Source organism: Heterodontus francisci, chromosome 35, assembly GCF_036365525.1.
Source record: "Heterodontus francisci isolate sHetFra1 chromosome 35, sHetFra1.hap1, whole genome shotgun sequence".
In the NCBI taxonomy this organism is placed as follows: domain Eukaryota; kingdom Metazoa; phylum Chordata; class Chondrichthyes; order Heterodontiformes; family Heterodontidae; genus Heterodontus; species Heterodontus francisci.
In genome coordinates, this window is record NC_090405.1 from 36,599,331 (window position 1) to 36,619,599 (window position 20,269).

The following is a 20,269-nucleotide window of genomic DNA, read 5'->3' on the forward strand; positions in this document are numbered from 1 at the left end:
CTTTTTGTTTTTATTTAAATTTTCCACTTTGTCCAGTTAGGACCAGACCAGATAGTTTTCTTTCCCCCTGACGATCACAACCACTGTTGCAGGGACTAGATTATGTTTGAAAATTCTAGACGTAATTCCCCAATTGCTGTTAAAGCGGGATTTGAACCCGGGTTTCCCGCTTACTAGGCCAGTAATAGTACTGCAGTGCCACGCCGACTGTGGGTTGCGGTGGGCTGGGGGTGTAGAGGATGAGCCTGTGAGCCGAGCTCAGTCATTGTTTGGCTGAGGGAGGGAGGGAGGAGGGGGAGGAGAGTTTGCCGAGAGCCGGGGACAGGAGTGCAGGCGGCCAGTGTGAGCAGAGCCGGCCCGGGCGGGGAAGGAGCGAGGATGGCGGCGGAGCTGACGGCCGAGGAGGAGCAGGTCAGAAAGTAGCGGCTGGTTGGGAGGGATTACCCCGAATATTATTTGGGGTGGGGAAGGAAGATTTTTATTTTCTTTCTCGCTTGTGCCGCCGTTCTCGGTAAAGATTTGCTGTTTCCCCCCGCCCATGGTAGGCCGCCGTTGCCATGGCAGCTGCGGCCTAACCGGGCACCGGACTCGGTTTCTACCCATCCCCCTTTGCCTCGGCCCCCCGCAAGTTCTGTCGCCGGCCCCTTGCTACCCTTCTCTGGTGGAGGGAGGGTTTCTCCCCCCCCAGTAAAATGACATTAAAACCTTGTGTTCTGGGGGAAGAGAGTTCCCCCCCCCCTTCCATCCAGACAGCTTCCAGATGCAGAATTAACCCTGATTTAATGAGTTATTTCACTCCAACCCTTCAAACTTTTATTTTTTTCCCCGCAGGTAATCTGCTTTCTGAAGGTCAGATTTGCTTTAATTCTGACCCCCCCCCCCCATCCTTTTCCCCCTGTATGCAAGTCTGGCGAAAAAAATCCATTAAACTGTCGGTTTAAAAAAAATCTCCACAGACACCAAAGCTTATTGTGTGGTGAAGTTTATTCTGTTATCATGGTTGTTCTGTGTTTCATATGGAAGCTGCCATTTACCCTTTTGTTCCGAGGTGGTGTCAAGTGAGCAGTTTCTCACTGGTTCGATGGGTTGAGTCACATCCTAACGACAAATGGAGCTTAAATTTCCAAAGATGCCTCCAGGCTGAAGAGCAGGAGTTCTGTATCCGAGTGAGGAAAATGGTACATGTTTGTTACAAACTGACCATTTCCAAGTGTAGGATAAATGGAGCTGGTAGACTGTGGGGTGAGTGGGTGGTATGCTGGTAGATTGAAGTCCCATTTATATATAGTTTAAAAAAAAAAGCATTTTGTACAGAATCCATTTTGCTCTCTTAGAAATAGACACAAAAAATACTTCTGCAGCTTGAGTGTGTCGTGAGGGACGATATTTAAGAAGAAAATTGGTACCTCAGTGACACAATCTCGCTAAGGATAGGCACTGTGTACTTCGTCTAAAATATGTTTGTCTGTTATATATAAGCAAAAATCCACGTATTTAAAAAAAAAATCCTTTCTCTTTGCTTCCCTGACCCGCAAGTATGTCTCCGTATGTAAGCATATGGTATGGTGTGATACTAAACCACACATGCCGGGATAAGTTCCAGGTCTGCTGCCTGGTCTTTCCTGAAATCGTTGATCACTGCTGGTGTGCTCTCCACAATCTTGGGGTTCATTGGGGAGATGAAAAGTGGGTGAGGTGATCACTTCTGCTGGAAATCAACAGTGACAGGGTTAAGGCCAGGATTTGGCTTTAGCTGAGTTGGCCCCTTCTGCCAACCTACATAAGTAGGAGGGAAGGAAAACACACGCAATAGAGAAAGTTACTGCTCTCCATTTTGCTCTGAAAGGGGATATAAGGCATCTTGCTAGATACTTTTAAACAGCAAGGCATCTGATCAACAGTGCCGTTATGTGCTTGTATCATCTGCTAAAAATCATTTTAAAAGTTTGGGTTTACTACTGCTGCTGGGGTTGCTGAATTCATTGAGTTTCCATGGACTTTCAAGTTCAGGACTGAAAACAGTAAGGCAAATAATAGTAAGTGATACGAGTTTAAAGGAAGCTTTCAAAATTGGACTGGTATACTGTCAGGTGTGGCTTCCCAGCAATTGGATATTGGTCAGAGAGTTTTAATGAGCCTTTCTTCCTCCTGCTGGCTGAAACAGATTTGCAATATGCTGCAGATATTCAAGTTGCAATGTGTTGTACTTTTCTAAAACGATGTGACACTTGCTATTGACTGGAACAGTATTCTGAGATAAATACATGGAAATCAGTTTGAGCGCAGTGTGTGATTCACGCTATAAAGTGGGTGGGATGTTATAGTGTGGGATAATTGGTCACACAGCACTTGGTAGCTAACTGTTGGTTTTTATATTATTGCCAATGTACGTTGCTGCAGTGAGTTGCAGTACTTAGAATGAGATTAACTTGATTTGGTGGAAAGAATACCCAGCGCTGACCTACATTGGTTCCCAGTCAAGCAACGCCTTGATTTTAAAATTCTCATAAAAGCAAAATACTGCAGATGCTGGAAATCTGAAATAAAATCAAGAAATGCTGGAACCACTCAGGTCTGGCAGCATCTGTAAAAAGAGAAGCAGAGTTAACGTTTCGGGTCAGTGACCCTTCTTCGGAACCATCTACAGTAATATTGCCTTTTGTGGCTCGGTGTCAAGTATTAATTTTTCACACTCCTGTGAAGCACCTTGGGACACTATTAGAGTAAAGGCGCTGTATAAATGTAAGCTGTTCTTGTTGGAGCTTCACGGACAAGAAGAGTGATGAGTTAGTGTTTAAGTCAGTTGGTGGCTGGTAGAGGAGGATATGACCTCACTATGGCTGTGTGTGAGATGAAACATTCAGCCGGAGTCCCCTGACTGGCAGCCCTAGTGAAAGTGCAGCTATGTGTGTCAATGATGGGTGAAAACAGGACTGGGATTGAACTCAGCTGTGATGGGCCCCATGGTTGAATAGCCCACCAGTGTTTATCCATGCAGATGTGCAAGCTGGACATTGATGTGCTCCATTTGAAGTATGCTTTAGTTTTTATGTTTGTTTTGGGCCAAGGGGGAGGAAACTCCCACCATCTGTTTTTACCAAGGAAGAAGATGCAACCCAGGTAATGTTGAAAGAGGAGGTAAGTCAGAGACTAGAAGGGTTTAAAATTGATCAAGAGGAAGTATTAGATCGGCTTTCTGAACGTAAAGTGGATAAAGCACCAGGGCTGGATGAGATGCATCCAAGGATAGTGAGGGTGGAAATTGCAGAGGCACTGGCCATAATTTTTCAATCTTAGACTTGGGTGGTGCCAAAGGACTGGAGAATTGCAAACGTTACACCCTTGTTCAAAAAAGGGTGTAAAGATAAGACCAGCAACTACAGACCAGTCAGTTTAACTTCAGTGGTGGGAAAACATCTCGAAAAAATAATTCAGGACAAAGTCAATAGTCACGTGGACAAATGCGAGTTAATTAAGGAAAGCCAGCATGGATTTCTTAAGGGAAAATCATGTTTAACTAACTTTCAGGAGATTTTGGAGGAGGTAACAGAGCGGGTTGATGAGGGCAATACTGTTTATGTGCTGCACATGGACTTTCAAAAGGCGTTTGATACAGTACCACACAATAGACTTGTGAGCAAACATGTAGCTTATGGAATAAAAGGGACGATAGCAACATGGATACGAAATTGGCTAAGTGAGCGGAAACAAAGAGTAGTGGTTAATTCATGTTTTTCGGGCTGGAGGAAGATTTGTAGTGGAGTTCCCCAGGGATCAGTGTTGGGACCCTTGCTTTTCCTGATATATATTAATGACCTAGACCTTGGTGTACAGGGCACAATTTCAAAGTTTGCAGATGATACGAAACTTGGAAGCATTGTGAACTGTGAGGAGGATAGTGTAGAACTTCAAAAGGACATCGACAAGTTGGTGGAATGGGCAGACAGGTGGCAGATGAAGTTCAATGCAAAGAAATGTGAAATGACTCATTTTTGTAGGAAGAACATGGAGAGACAATATAGAATAAAGGGTACAATTCTAAAGGGGATGCAGGAGCAGAGGGACCTAGGTGTGTATGTGCATAAGTCATTAAAGGTGGCAGGACAGGTTGAGAGAGCAGTTAATAAAGCGTACAGTGTCCTGGGCTTTATTAATAGAGTACAAGCGTGAGGAAGTTATGTTGAACTTGTATAAGACACTAGTTCAGTCTCAGCTGGAGTATTGTGTCCAAATCTGGGTGGTGCAATTGAGGAAAGATGTGAGGGCATTGGAGATAGTACAGAAGAGATTCACGAGAATGGTTCAAGAGATGAGGAATTTCAGTTAAGACTGTTTTCCTTGGAGAAAAGAAGGCTCAGAGGTGATTTGATAGAGGTATTCAAAATCATGAGGGGTCTGGACAGAGTAGATAGAGAAACACTGTTCCCACTCGTGAAAGGATTGAGAACGAGAGGGCACAGGTTTTTTTTTATTCATTCATGGGATGTAGGCGTCACTGACTAGGCTAGCATTTATTGCCCATCCCTAATTGCCCTTGAGAAGGTGGTTGTGAGCTGCCTTCTTGAACCGCTGCAGTCCATTTGGGGTAGGTATACCCACAGTGCTGTTAGGAAGGGAGTTCCAGGATTTTGACCCAGCGACAGCGAAGAAACGGCGATGTAGTTCCAAGTCAGGATGCTGCGTCACTTGGAGGGGAACTTGCAGGTGGTGGTGTTCCCATGTATTTTCTGCCCTTGTCCTTCTAGTTGGTAGAGGTCGCGGATTTGGAAGGTGCTGTCAAAGGAGCGTTGGTGCATTGCTGGAGATGGTCATTGCCTGGCACTTGTGTGGCGCGAATGTTACTTGCCACTTATCAGCCCAAGCCTGGATATTGTCCAGGTCTTGCTGCATTTCTGCACGACTGCTTCAGTATCCGAGGAGTCACGAATGGTGCTGAACATTGTGCAATCATCAGCGAACATCCCCACTTCTGACCCTATGATTGAAGGAAGGTCATTGATGAAGCAGCTGAAGATGGTTGGGCCTAGGACACTACCCTGAGGAACTCCTGCAGTGATGTCCTGGAGTTCAGATGATTGACCTCCAACAAGCACAACCATCTTCCTTTGCGCTAGGTAGGACTCCAACCAGCAGAGAGTTTTCCCCCTGATTCCCATTGACCTCAGTTTTGCTAGGGCTCCTTGATGCCATCCTTGGTCAAATGCTGCCTTGATGTCAAGGGCAGTCACTTTCACCTCACCTCTTGAGTTCAGCTCTTTTGTCCATGTTTGGACCAAGGCTGTAATGAGGTCAGGAGCTGAGTGGCCCTGGCGGAATCCAAACTGAGCATCACTGAGCAGGTTATTGCTAAGCAAGTGCTGCTTGATGGCACTGTTGATGACCCCTTCCATCACTTTACTGTAGATTGAGAGTAGGCTGATGGGGCAGTAATTGGCTGGGTTGCATTTGTCCTGTTTTTTGTGTACAGGACATACCTGGGCAATTTTCCACATTGCAGGGTAGATGCCAGTGTTGTAGCTGTACTGGAACAGCGTGGCTAGGGGCGTGGCAAGTTCTGGAGCACAGGTCTTCAGTACTATTGCCGGAATATTGTCAGGGCTCATAGCTTTTGCAGTATCTAGTGCCTTCTGTCGTTTCTTGATATCACGCGGAGTGAATCGAAATGGCTGAAGTCTGGCATCTGTGATGCTGGGAACTTCAGGAGGAGGCCAAGATGGATCATCAACTCGGCACTTCTGGCTGAAGATTGTTGCAAATGCTTCAGCCTTATTTTTTGCACTGATGTGCTGGGCTCCCCCATCATTGAGGATAGGGATATTTGTGGAGCCCCCTCCTCCAGTTAGTTGTTTAATTGTCCACCACCATTCACAGCTGGATGTGGCAGGACTGCAGAGCTTAGATCTGATCCGTTGGTTATGGGATCGCTTAGCTCTGTCTATCGCATGCTGCCTCTGCAGTTTGGCATGCAAGTAGTCCTGGGTTGTAGCTTCACCAGGTTGACACCTCATTTTAAGGTATGCCTGATGCTGCTCCTGGCATGCTCTCCTGCACTCTTCATTAAACCAGGTTGGTCTCCTGGCTTGATGGTAATGGTAGAGTGGGGGTTATGCTGTGCCATGAGGTTACAGATTGTGGTTGAGTACAGTTCTGCTGCTGCTGATGGCCACAGCGCCTCATGGATGCCCAGTTTTGCATTGCTAGATCTGTTCGAAATCTATCGTGTTATCTATCTATCTATCTATCACGGTGATAGTGCCACACAACACGATGGATGGTATCTTCAATGTGAAGGCGGGATTTCGTCTCCACAAGGACTGTGCAGTGGTCACTCCTACCAATACTGTCATGGACAGAAGCATCTGCGGCAGGCAGATTGGTGAGGATGAGGTCGAGTATGTTTTTCCCTCGTGTTGGTTCCCCCACCACCTGCCGCAGACCCAGTCCAGCAGCTATGTCCTTTAGGACTTGGCCAGCTCAGTCAGTAGTGGTGCTACCGAGCCACTCTTGGTGATGGACATTGAAGTCCCCCACCCAGAGTACATTTTGTGCCCTTGCCACCCTCAGTGCTTCAACCAAGTGGTGTTCAACATGAGTACTGACTCATCAGCTGAGGGAGCGCGGTAGGTGGTAATCAGTCGGAGGTTACCTTGCCCATGTTTGACCTGATGCCATGAGACTTCATTGGGTCCGGAGTCGATGTTGACGACTCCCAGGGCAACACCCTCTGTATACCACTGTGCCACCACCTCTGGAGGGTCTGTCCTGCTGGTGGGACAGGACATACCCAGGGATAGTGATTGCAGTGTCTGGGACATTGTCTGTAAGGTATGATTCCGTGAGTACAACTATGTCAGGCTGTTGCTTGACTAGTCTGTGGGACAGCTCTCCCAACTTTGGCACAAGCCCTCAGATGTTATTAAGGAGGACTTTGCAGGGTCGACAGGGCTGGGTTTGCCGTTGTCGTTTCCGGTGCCTAGGTCGATGCCGGGTGGTCCGTCCGGTTTCATTCCTTTTTATTGACTTCGTAGCGGTTAGATACAACTGAGTGGCTTGCTAGGCCATTTCAGAGGGCATGTAAGAGTCAACCACATTGCTGTGGGTCTGGGGTCACGTGTAGGCCAGACCAGGTAAGAACAGCAGATTTCCTTCCCTAAAGGACATTAGTGAACCAGATGGGTTTTTACAACAATTGACAATGGTTTCATGGCCATCATTAGACTAGCTTTTAATTTATTAATTAAATTCAAATTCCACCTTCTGCTGTGGTGGGATTCGAACCCATGTCCCCAGAGAAATATCCTGGGTCTCTGGGTTACTAGTCCAGTGATAATACCATTACGTCACCGCCTACCTTGTATTTGGTAAGCGAAGCAAAAGTGACACGAGGAAAACATTTTTCACGCAGCGAGTGATTAAGGTCTGGAAGGTGCTGCCTGAGAAAGTGGTGGAGGCAGGTTCAATTGAAGCATTCAAAAGTGAATTCGACAGTTATATGAAAAGGAAGAATGTGCATGGTTATGGGGATAAGGCGGGAGAATGGGACTGAGGGATTTGCTGTTTGAGAGCCCGTGCGGACATGATGGGCCAAATGGCCTCCTTCTGCGCTGAACAATTCTGTGATTCTGTGTTACGGAAACGTGGTTGCCCCTCGCACAATGTGAGCTGGAAGGGGTGGTGAGAATATAACGATTGTCTATGTCAGTTTATTTATTTGTCTTAGGCTTGCATGTGCACATTGGGAGTGTAATACTGCTGGCAAACTCCATAGATCCAAAGCCTTGTGGAAAGCTCCTGGTGATGTCTCTAATTAATAGAGTATGTGACTCATAGTGGCAGAGAAAAAAGCTGCTCTTCAGTCTGCAGAGTGAAGGAAACTCAGTTGCTTCTAAATACTGTGCTGGTGGTGTCATCAAACAGCAGTTGATTTATTCCTTCATTACTTGGGGAAGAGTTCCTGACTCCAATTTCACACTTGAAACAATTTTACTGAACCTCAATTTACAATACTTTGAGTCAGAAATAGATGTACTGCAATTAATCCAGTCTACACTGGAAGATTTTGTGTGCAGTTTCAGTGAAAGGCGCTAACCATATTGTTTATTAAAAAAATGTTCATTTCCTGCCCAGTAATGAGTAATTTTATCCCGTGAGTTTAGGGAATTTGTTGCGAAACGTGACGCATTCTATTTTTGGGGAGGCCCTATTGGAGATGGTGGCATAGTGGTAATGACACTGAAGTATTAATCCAGAGGTCCAGCTAATACCCTGGGGACATGGGTTCAAATCCCACTACGGTAGCTGGTGGAATTTAAATTCAATCAATTAATAAATTTAATTAATAAAAAATCTGGAATTGAAAGCTAGTCTCAGTAATGGTGTCATAAAACTATCATCCCTAAAAACGCATCTGGTTTACTAATGCCCATCCTTACCTGGTCTGGCCTACATGTGACTCCAAACCCGCAGCAATGTGGTTGACCCTTAACTGCCCTCTGAAATGGCCGAGCAAGTCACTCAGTTGTCAAGGGTAATTATGGATGGGCAACAAATGCTGGCTTTGTCAACAATGCCAATGAAAGAATATTTAAAAAAAAGATGTGGGTTCAAGTTAAGTGAAATTTCCAAGCCTGCAAAGTTGCCGCTTTCAGGGTACAAAGGAAGAGTGAACAGACCTAGGGCTGCTCTGTCCTACTTGCGAGCAGTATGTCACAATGCTGCAGAAGCATAGGGCCAGCGTGCCTACCCCATAACCTTACCAGGGGATGTTTTGGACAGACCACTGGAGGTAGGAGAGACTATACAGCTACAGTAGTATGGTGGTTATGGAGCTGAATGAGGGACTTGGACACCACTACTGTAAATTGTGAAATAAATCTGGTTTAAAACCAATCTCAGCAGAGAAGGGAATCTGTTGCCCCTTCTCTGTCTTGCATACACATAACTTCAATCCCATTATATGAGATTAACTGTTAATTAACGATCACTATATATTAAGGAGGCCCATTGTTCAGGGCAAGGAATGGGCAATAAATGTAGTCATGGCAGAATCGCTCATAGCCTGAAAACAAATTTTAAAAAGTTGTCTTAAACTTGAAAAAGTTACTGGATCCTGTTTTCTTCAAGCTTTTGCTGTAATGATAGGATTGGTCCTCAGCAGCAGATATTTCCTAGGCCACCATCTTTCCTGTTGCTTCTCAATCGATCACCAGGCGACATTCTCAATAAAAAGGAGTAATTCTTGTTACCACTCCCACCACCTCCTGCCTAGGGATTAGACATTGCAATTTCCGAGGCCTACCATTATTGGCAACAGATGGCTGGAAGATTTAACTTTCATCCTTAGGTTACTGAATAAAGTGGAACTCTTTCCACTTAAGTTCCAGTGTCTGTCATGGCTCAGTTGGTAGCACTTTTGCCTCTGAGTCAGAAGGGTATGGGTTCAAATCCCACTCCAGAGACGTCAGCACAAAAATCTAGGCTGATGGTCCAGTGCTGTGCTGTGCTGTCGGAGGTACTGTCTTTCAGATGAGACATCAAACCAAGGCCCCATATGCCCTATCGGTTGGACATAGATCTGCTGACATATTTCACAGAAGAGTAGGTGAGTTATTCCTGATATCCTGGCCAATATTTATCCCTTAACATCAATAAAAAAAACAAATTATCTGGTCATTTTTACATTGCTGTTTGTGGAAGCTTGCTGTGTTACTACAGTTGGCTGTTGCATCCCTGCATTACTACAGTGAATATACTTCAAAATGCCAAAATGCTTTGGGACATCCTGACGTGAGAAGTGCTATAGAAATGTAAGTATGTCTGTCTTTCAAGTGTTGTGAATAGTGCATAAGCATTGTATGTTCCTGGAAGATCACCAGATCTGTCTGATTTTACATTACCCCAGACCTAAGTGAAAAGTTTGGATTGTTTACTTGGTCACGCAGTATTTGAAAGTGGCTGCTCTGCCAGAATATTAGTTTCATTCTTCATGATGTCAGCAAATTGGTGCCAATGTGTAAAGTAGCAACATTAGCTGAGCTAGTGTTTGAGTGCCCATTGACTGGCTGCCCAGAATGCCAAATACCCATTGACTGGCTGCCTGGAGTGACTGGCAGGCAGTTTCACTACTCCCAGAGTAGAACAGCTGCCTACATGTTTTCATTCTCACTGCATGAAAATAATCGAACGCAAGTGTTCCTGTTTGTGTCTAATTGCACAGGGAGTTGTCCACTTCTGTCTGCGTCTGTGAATGAAGGTGAAACGTTTCCTGTGCATGGAGGCAGAATAGCTGGAGACTGAGACAAACTGAGTTGCTGTATCCCATCTACTGATGGCCGAAGGGCAGCAAAGACCTTGAATCGACAGTACAGTAATGGATTTAATTGAATTGTGGTTGAGCAGCAGGTAGGGGCATGGTACAGAGCTGGAGACATGCTGCTTCTACGCCAGCTAGAATATATTTTTGGGCTTCTGTTTATTTGCAAGGCAAATGGCTGGCTGTACTTTGGCTGCAAAACCAAATCTGGTTTTAATTGCTCCATCATTGGTGGCCGTGCCTTCAGCTGCCTCGACCCCATGCTCCAGAATTCCCTCTCTAAACCTCTCAGCCACATGACTAACTGGCTGCTACAGAGTTTGAACTGAGAATTTTAAATTGGAGAAACAGTGTTTGAAGACTGAAAGATCTTGGCTCCTGGACTGAAGCAGACCTCCTCTCCTCCTGTCTGCTCCCATCTCTTTCTCACCGGCTTTGGAATCCATTAAAGACACATGAAGCCCAAGTGAGAAAAGTCTCCTCCAGTGAACAAGGTTTAAGAAGAATACTGGGCCCCAACGAAAAGCAAGAATTACCTTCAAGCAAGGACTGTACAGTGAGCTCGAAGAACCGTAACAACTCTTCAGATATTGCCTCCAACCTTTCCACTTTATTTTTTCTTTTCTTTTCTGTCCCTATGTGCATGTACCTATCGCGTATGCATGCTAGCGTGGGGCGTGGCGTGTATCCATAGGCGTTAACCGAATTAGAGGTTTAAGTTTAATAAATTTCACTTTTCTTCTTTAAACCTAAGAAAGCCTATTTGTGCTCATTTCTTTGCCTTATAATTGGAAAGTGGTGAACAAGGATTCACTGAGGGGGAGCTCAAAACACGGTGTGTTTAAAATTAAATCCTGTTACAGTAAGACCAGGTAAAGGCTGGGAGGGATCCCTAGACACCTTTCTCATCTGGTCGTAACAGTGGTGTTTGAGAAGTATGGGGTAGCACACTGGTGGCCAAAACTGTAAATATGAACAAGACTGAACCTGCAGACAGTGACGTGTAACTTGTAACTTCATATTGTTGGTTTCCATCATTGTAATCATGTGTTTTAAAACAAATTGAGTTCTATGGAACCCAGCCAAAATAATTATTTTAACCGACTTTGGTGAAGTTCGCAAAGTTTGCTCAGTTGTTTTTAAGTGCTCGTAGAACTTGGTTGCTCATGGTGCATCTGAGGTTATTTTGTGGTGCCGGTAGGCTGGATATTTGGCTGTGCAAGTGGGGAGGTGGGTGCAGATTTTTGATGTGAGAATTGGGAGAGAAGTTCGTAAGACGTTGACAGAGGCAGGGAAGAAGCATTTTTTGGTTGGATCAAGACAATGAATGAATCTTTGTTTTTTTATATTCACTGCAGACAGATAAATCTGTTCCCCCAGACTACATTTATGTAAATAAATAAGTCTGTGTTATGGAGGAACAGCTCCTCATTGTCCATCTGTTTAGGATGTGGCGTTTTATAATGTAGGTCAAGGATGATAATAGTTCAATGTTTTCTTTTCATCTTTTATCATACACTTTGTACAGGTATATTTAAACAAAATCCTTTAGCAATATATGCAACACTTGATTTAAAACCTCACTGCAAACTTGAATAATGCAGTCCTTCCTGAACGTTGTCACTATTTATGCTCAGAACTCAAAAATTACCATAATTCCTGTAAATAAGAAGTGCAGCTGCTGAAACTATTCAATATATATTGCAGAATACGGAGACCTGCTTACACTTGCTGGTTTTAACCTCTGTTGTATCTTATACCTGCTGATCAGACTGTAGGGTATTTGACAGCACATAGTACTCCCTTTCACTTTTGAAAGTGTCCTCAGAAAAAAAACAGTTCATGCTTCACCTTATTTTGGGGTGTTTTATACAAAAGAAACTCCAATTAAGTTCACTGGTGTTCTAAAAATACATTCCCTGAGGAGGGAGGTCATGCTCCATAATTTTATGTTTGTTCTGTGTAGTTGGAGCAAAAGTTTGCAATGATCATCATGGAACTGTCTCCCCATCTCCTTCCTGCCTTATATTTAAAGCCTTACATTGGCAAGAGTTCCTGCTGGAAGTGCCATTGGTTGGAACGTCAGCAGGAAACAGGATGGCTTTGATTCCCTGCACTCCAGTCGGATAGCATGCCAAGATTGTGTGACTACACTGATCATATGGGTGAGGGCAACTGGCATGTGCGTCACTGTCCCCACTAAAAAGTAAAAAAAAACCTAGAGGCAAGAAATTGGTCATGAGTGGAAATAAAAGCAAAATGAATGAATGTCTTGTGTAATTATATAAAACTGGTGATGTTAGACAGTCGCATTGCCCAGAACAGAACATATTGTCAGCTGTGGCTGAGTGGATAGCACTTGCGTTTTAGTTACAATGTTTTGGGTTTAAGTCCTACTCCAGAGACTTGAGTACAAATTCGAGGTTGAAACTCCAGTACTGAGCAAGCACTGCACTGTCAAATGCCATCTTCCAGATGAGACGTTAAACCGAGGCTCTGTCTGCTTTCTAAGGTGGAAGATTTCATGGTGCTACTTTGAAGAGCAAGGGAGTTACCCCCGATGTCCTGGCCATTATTTCTCCCTCAATCAACATCACAAAAGCAGATTATCTGCTCATTATCACATTGCTGTTTGTGAGAGTTTTCTGTGCACATACTGGCTGATGTGCTTCCTACATTGTAATAGTCACCACACTTCACAAAAGTTTTTCATTGGCTGTAAAATGCTTTGGGATGTCTTGAGGTCATTAAAGGTACTGTAACTCGGCTTTTCTTTCAACATTATTGCCTGAGTTGTCTTGACATTTCAATGCTAAACACATTGTTGCATTTGCAAGGTAAAGTTCATACTGTCCTTCAAATTGGTCACAGTTACAGGTAAAGGGTGAGCTAGCTTCAGTCCACTCTTGCTCTATTGACATGATTTCAGCATTAGCTGAACAAACAAAGGAAAGTAAAATATTTTAAAGTAAAAAATGGAAGGCACACTTCATTGAGTGAATAGATCTGCAGAACTTAATGGGAACTCTTTGCATTTAAAACATCGTCTCATTCTGACCGAGAGGTTTTTATTGGAATTTGACTTCAAGAAGGTAAAAGTTTGAGTCAATTTTGCTAACTTGATGTGTTGGTTTGAAGCTGCAGAACCCAGACAACAGGGTTAAAACTTGACAAGGATTGCTATCTTACGGATGAAATATCCAGACGTTGTAAATGTAAGTGTCTGTAACAACCATTTTTTTAATGGCTGAAATGGTGGGTGGGAGTTTGTGTTGAGGTCTCAGCCATCAGTTCTTTCACACTTCTGTTGTTACTGTTTTATTCAGTGCAATATCCTCTGTCCAGTGAGCTAATGAAAGCTGCATTTCCTTGGGGAAAGTTGGGGTGGGGAGGGGGGCGCGGTTGTTGGGGTTTGCTGTTGTCGTACGTTGGAGTCCTAGGACACCATAGTAGATTGCTAAGTCGTAGGTTGGTGTGTGTGTGGTCCTTTACAGATCTCTGTCTGTTGTTTTGGGTGATTTCAAGTAGAACCAGGTGCTTCCTGCTCAGTAAAATCGTCCCCTGGGTAATTGGGGGTGGTGTCATACTCCTCCCAGTCAGTTTCAAGTGTAGTTGTTGGAGGCCTCATTGCGGCTTATCTGCCCTCTTGGGGCCAGCGACAGTGGGTGGATCAAGGAATAGATCTCATTCTAATACCTTTCCCCCCTCTCAACTCACCCCCCCCCCCCAAAAAAAACCATAAATTGTACAGTGCTAAAGCACTGAATATCCAAATAGGGCCATTAATTTATATTGTTTTCTGGGGGCTGGAGGGAGGTTGTCTCCCAGAAAAAGTTTTTCCAATCTCAGCAGAGTTACCTAGAGGCTAAAGTGGTGGAGATTGGGAAGGTGAGCTCTTTGTTGCCCAACATGGTTTGAGTTCTGATGAAAGGCCTGAAGGACCTGAAACATTAACTCTTGTTTCTGTCTTCTGAGATGTTGCATAAGCTACTGAGTATTCTCAGCATTTTCTGTTTTTATTGTAGATTTCCAGCATTTGCAGTATTTTGATTTTATATTAATGATTTGAATACCACAAGGCTGAGCAAGGGAGCAGCATTGTTTCTGGAGATAGATGCATGGTTTGGGCCTTTGGGCCATCTCAGTTGAACCATAGAAATGCTGGTAATAAGGGGCCATTCAGCCCATTATGTCTGCCTGTTCTACAGCAATCTAAAACGTGCCACCGCCCATAGCTATGCATTACCTCCTCTGATATTTATCCACTTTTTTTCCCATTTAAAAGGTTCAGTGGTCTCTGCTTCAGCCACACCCTGTGGCAAAGTATTCCATGCTCCAGCAACCCAACAGTAGCGGCTTGCATTTATATAGTGCCTTTGACATAGCAAACATCCAATGGATTAGGGATACAATATTAGCATGGATTGAGGATCGGTTAATGGACAGAACACGGAGAGTAGTATTAAATGGGTCATTTTCACAATGGCAGGTTATAACTAGTGGAATGTCACGAAGATCAGTGCTTGGACCTCAGCTATTTGCAATCTATATCTATGACTTAGATGAGGGGCCAACTGTAATATACAGAAGTGTGCTATGTGGGAAAGTAAACAGTGAGGAGACTGCAAAGGGATGGGCAAGAAGGTGGCAGATGGAGTGTAATGTGGGAAGTGTAAAATTATCCACATAGGTAGGAAAAATGGAAAAGCAGAATTTTTTTTTTGAGGTGAGAGTCTAGTTAATATTGGTATTCAGAGGGATTTGGGTGTCCTTGTCCATGAATCACAAAGTTAACATACAGCAACAGCAAGTACTTTGTAAGACAAATGCTGTACACAGTTTTGGATTCCTAATCTAAGGAAGAATATACTTGCCTTAGAGCGGGTGCAACAAAGGTTCATGTAAAGGTAACAGGGTTGTAGTGGTGGGTGATTTTAACTTCCCCAATATTGACTGGGATTCACTTAGTGCTAGGGGCTTGGATGGGGCAGAATTTGTGAGGAGCATCCAGGAGGGCTTCTTGAAACAGTATGTAGATAGTCCAACTAGGGATGGGGCCATTCTGGACCTGGTATTGGGGAATGAGCCCGGCCAGGTGGTCGAAGTTTCAGTGGGGGAGCATTTCGGGAGCAGTGACCATAATTCCATAAGTTTTAAGGTACTTGTGGATAAGGATAAGAGTAGTCCTCGGGTGAAGGTGCTAAATTGTAACATTATTAGACAGGAACTGAAGAATTTAGATTGGGGGCGGCTGTTTGAGGGTAAATCAATATCTGACATGTGGGAGTCTTTCAAACGTCAGCTGATTAGCATCCAGGACCAGCATGTTCCTGTGAGGAAGAAAGACAAGTTTGGCAAGTTTCGGGAAGCTTGGATAACACGGGATATTGTGAGCCTAGTCAAAAAGAAAAAGGAAGCATTTGTAAGGGCTGGAAGGCTAGGAACAGATGAAGCACTTGAGGAATATAAAGACAGTAGGAAGGAACTTAAGCAAGGAGTTAGGAGGGCTAAAAGGGGTCATGAAAAGTCATTGGCAAACAGGATTAAGGAAAATCCCAAGGCTTTTTATACATATATAAAGAGCAAGAGGGTAACCAGGGATTGGGTTGGCCCACTCAAGGACAGAGATGGAAATCTATGCGTGGAGCCAGAGGAAATGGGTGAGGTGCTAAATGAATACTTTGCATCAGTATTCACCAAGGAGAAGGACTTGGATGATGAGCCTAGGGAAGGGAGTGCAGATAGTCAGTCATCTCATTATCAAAAAGGAGGAGGTGTTGGGTGTCTTGCAAAGCATTAAGGTAGATAAGTCCCCGCCTGATGGGATCTACCACAGAATACTGAGGGAGGCAAGGGAAGGAATTGCTGGGGCCTTGACAGAAATCTTTGCATCCTCATTGGCAACAGGTGAGGTCCCAGAGGACTGGAGAATAGCCAATGTTGTTCCTTTGTTTAAGAAGGGTGGTAAGGATAATCCAGGAAATTATAGGCCGGTGCGCCTTAGGTCAGTGATAGGGAAACTATTAGAGAGGATTCTTTGGGACAGGATTTACTCCCATTTGGAAACAAACGAACTTATTAGCGAGAGACAGCATGGTTTTGTGAAGGGGAGATCGTGTCTTACTAATTTGATTGAGTTTTTTGAGGAAGTGACGAAGATGATTGATGAGGGAAGGGCGGTGGATGTTGTCGATATGGACTTTAGTAAAGCCTTTGACAAGGTCCCGCATGGCAGACTGGTGCAAAAGGTGAAGTCACACGGGATCAGAGGTGAGCTGGCAAGATGGATACAGAACTGGCTCAGTCACAGAAGACAGAGGGTAGCAGTGGATGGGTGTTTTTCTGAATGGAGGGATGTGACTAGTGGTGTTCCGCAGGGATCAGTACTGGGACCTTTGCTGTTTGTAGTATATATAAATGATTTCGAGGAAAATGTAGCTGGTCTGATTAGTAAGTTTGCAGACGACACAAAGGGTGGTGGAGTTGCGGATAATGATGAGGATTGTCAGAGGATACAGCAGGATATAGATCGGTTGGAGACTTGGGCGGAGAAATGGCAGATGGAGTTTAATCCGGACAAATGTGAGGTAATGCATTTTGGAAGGTCTAATGCAGGTGGGAGGTATACAGTAAATGGCAGAACCCTTAGGAGTATTGACAGGCAGACCTGTACACCCTTTGAGCCTGCTCTACCATTCAATAAAATTATGGCTGAGCTTCTACATCAAGTCCATTTTCCTGCCCTCTATCCCCATACCTCTTGATTCACTCAGCACCCCAAAATCTAACTATCTCAGTCTTGAATATACTCAACAACTGAGAAGCACAGCTCTCTGAGGTAAAGAATTCCAACGATTTATTTCTTCTCCGCTTATGTCCCAAGGCTGTTCACGGGAGCGATTATCAAACTAAATTGGATATTTAACCACATAGTTGATATTGGGGTAGATGACCAAAAGATTGGTCAGAGGCAGGGTTTAACGAGCGTCTGAAAGGAGGAAAGAGAAGTAGAGACACGGAAATGTTTAGGGTGGGAATTCAAGATCTTGCGGCCTCGGCAGCTGAAGGCACAGCACCAATGGTAGAGTGATTAAAATTGGAAATACACAAGAATTGGAGGAGCACAGATATCTCAAAGGCTTGTAGGGCTGGAGGAGGCTCGAGAGATAGGGACGGGTGAGGCCATGAAGGGATTTGAAAGCAGGGATAAGAATTTTAAAACTGAGACGTTGTTGGACTGGGAGCCAGTGTAGGCCAGTGAGCGCAGGGGTGACAGATGAACAGGACTTGATGTGACTTAGGATACGGGCAGTTGAGCTTTTGATGAGCTCAGTTTACGTAGGTTGGGAAATGGGAGGTCGGCCAGGAGAGCATTGGAAAAGTCAAGTCCAGAGACAAGAAGGGCATGAATGAGGGTTTCAGCAGCAGATGAGCTGAGATGGGCGTGGTGTTAGGTGATGTTATGGAGGTGGAAGTAGATGATCTTGGTGATGGAGTGAATATGTGGTCAGAAACTCATCAGAGTCAAATACAACACCGAGATTGCGAGTGGTCTGGTTTGGCCTGACACTTGCCAGGGAGAGGGATGGAATTGGCGGCTGGGGAACCCACTGTACAAAGAAATCTTTTTAACGCCTCTCCTCACCCTTTTAGTGACTATCTTAAATAGATGAACACCTTGTCACTGACTCTTCAAGCAGCGGAAATAGTTTGAGAGCATGGCGTGAATTAAGCTTTGGGAAAGAATAAATTGAAATTGCCTTTAACAGTTTCTCTTTGTCAAGGCTACTTTATATGAGGTGGTGATGATATTGCTAATATTTATTTTTGAATGTTTTTCCTTGTTATGTAGGATTTATTAAGACCACCCTGAGGACGCGTGCAATGGGTGTAACTCCTTGAGTGAATCTGCTAATACATTCTTTTAAATTCCAAGTTGCGTCTTCCAAGTTGTCTGATCATTCAAAGTTTATTTTTCAGTGCTAAATTTTCATTTTTCTTTATTTACATTGCTCAGTTCGCATTGCCTGATTAAAATTTTTTTTAACTGCAATGAAGCATTGATTTATCAGTAGACTGCACTGATGAGACTCTCCATCCTATCTATATCATTCATTGTTTTGCATATAGCCACATTCTGAACTTGTTCATTGCAACAAAGAACTATCTTTTCCATTTGGCTCAAATATAAACAGGTATAGAAAGCTATTAACAGCCATATTTTTTTCTCACCCACCCGAAAATAACACAACGAGCCACATACAAAGTTCAAGAATTCTGAAAAGCACATGCAGAACATAGCACATTAAATCTTGGTATATTCTCAGTAACTTCAGCTCCTGGATCCCTCTTTTTTTTCCTGTTGCTCCTAGAATTGTTACTCATCTCTGACTTCACGACCATAATAAATCTGTGACCCACTCTGCATGAGTGACTTTTCCTTCTTTCTCTTTTCAAGGGTCTATTCACCTCCACGCATGTATGTGCCCTCACAGCCGTGTGCTCTCGTGCACACTTCCGATGGCAGCAACTTCATTTCACTGGGGTCCAGCACGTGAACTGCATTTACTTGTCTGACATGAATCACTTTTCATTCCTTTTGACAGCCCAAACCTGCACTACCAATGTCCAGAATTTTTCACTTCCTGCATCATGAGTAATTCACTCATTAACCCTCTGTCAGAGCTGTTGGTTTTTCCTTTTCTTTTGCATCTTGAGCATTATTGAATGCTTTGTACAACCAAAAAACATTTTAAAATATAAAACTGTACAAAGACCTGCAGCATAAGTGTTGTGATACCCTCGTCCTTTGTCTTCATGTAGTGAGCAGTGGTAGCCTTTGGAATGGCAGTGGCAAGGGGCTTGCATGTTGCTATCAGTGGCCGCAGTGACTGTTACCTTGTTGCCTCAGATAACCACATTGGTATTCAGGCAGAAGACAGGTTGCTTTTTGTTACTTGGGTACTGTTGTAGGAACAGGAGTGAACCATTCAATTCCTCAAGCCAGTTCCATCATTGGTTTAAATCATAGCTGAACTGTATCTTAACTCTATTTACTCATTTTGTTCTATGTCCCTAAATACCTTTGCCCAACAAAAATCGATCAGTCTTAGTTTTGATGTCTTCAACTGACCGTGTTTTCTCCCTCCTCCCCACTCATCCCTCTAACCCAGCCTCAAAAGATTTTTAAGGGAAAATTTTCCAGATTTTCACTGCCCTTTGTGTGAAGAACTGCTTCCTGACATCAGCTGCTGAACAATCTAGCTCTAATTTTAAGTTAAGCCCCATAACTTTCAAATTAGAGCTAGGTTGTTCAGGGGTGATATCAGGGAGCACTTCTGCAGCTCTGGGCTCCCTCACCAGAGGAAATAGGTTAGGTAGAGAGAAACTATCAAATACTGTAATCATAAGCACCTCAGTGAGTTAGACCCTTAATTTTCCATATTCAAGAGACTTGTCTGTGTAGCTTGTCTTCAAAATTCTACCCTGTTATCTCCTGCCGTACATAATATGCCTTGCGGTCATATTGAGGATTATATCCAATGGCTTCCAGTCTTGCACAGTGACCACTGGATGTGATGTTGCATTATTATTGTTGCAAGTCAATGTTTTTTTTTACGGATTTGCAGCATGAAAATATTTCTTTTACCTGTCGAGATGCTGTAAAATACTGACTTCAGTAGAGGTTGTTGCAGAAAAATATCGACCCAAGGATTACAAATGGAGGTTGTTCGCATTGTAGGTTACCCCATTGTTGCAGAGGCTGTAGTTTCTGGCTACTAGTAGCTTTTTCTTCCTTACTGCTTTCTATCTTCATTGTTGTACTCTGTATTGGTTTCAGTCTACCTTGATCTTGCAGTTATTTTAAGAATGGAACGGCTAGTATCCCCGATGAGCTTGTGATTAAATGCATTGGCTTATGTCACACTGAGCCACACAGACCAGAAGCTAACAGCC

At 43.9% G+C, this 20,269-nt stretch overlaps 1 protein-coding gene across 1 annotated transcript in view; it reads left to right on the forward strand.

The window, feature by feature from the left end:
- The first annotated feature begins 311 nt into the window (after positions 1-311).
- The window catches only part of ptpn9a (protein tyrosine phosphatase non-receptor type 9a), a 227,005-nt gene continuing 207,047 nt past the window's right edge, over positions 312-20,269 (forward strand). The window contains exon 1 of the mRNA XM_068015349.1: positions 312-411. Coding sequence (XP_067871450.1) covers positions 379-411 — 33 coding nt within the window. The 5' untranslated portion in view covers positions 312-378. The remainder of the gene's footprint in view (positions 412-20,269) is intronic.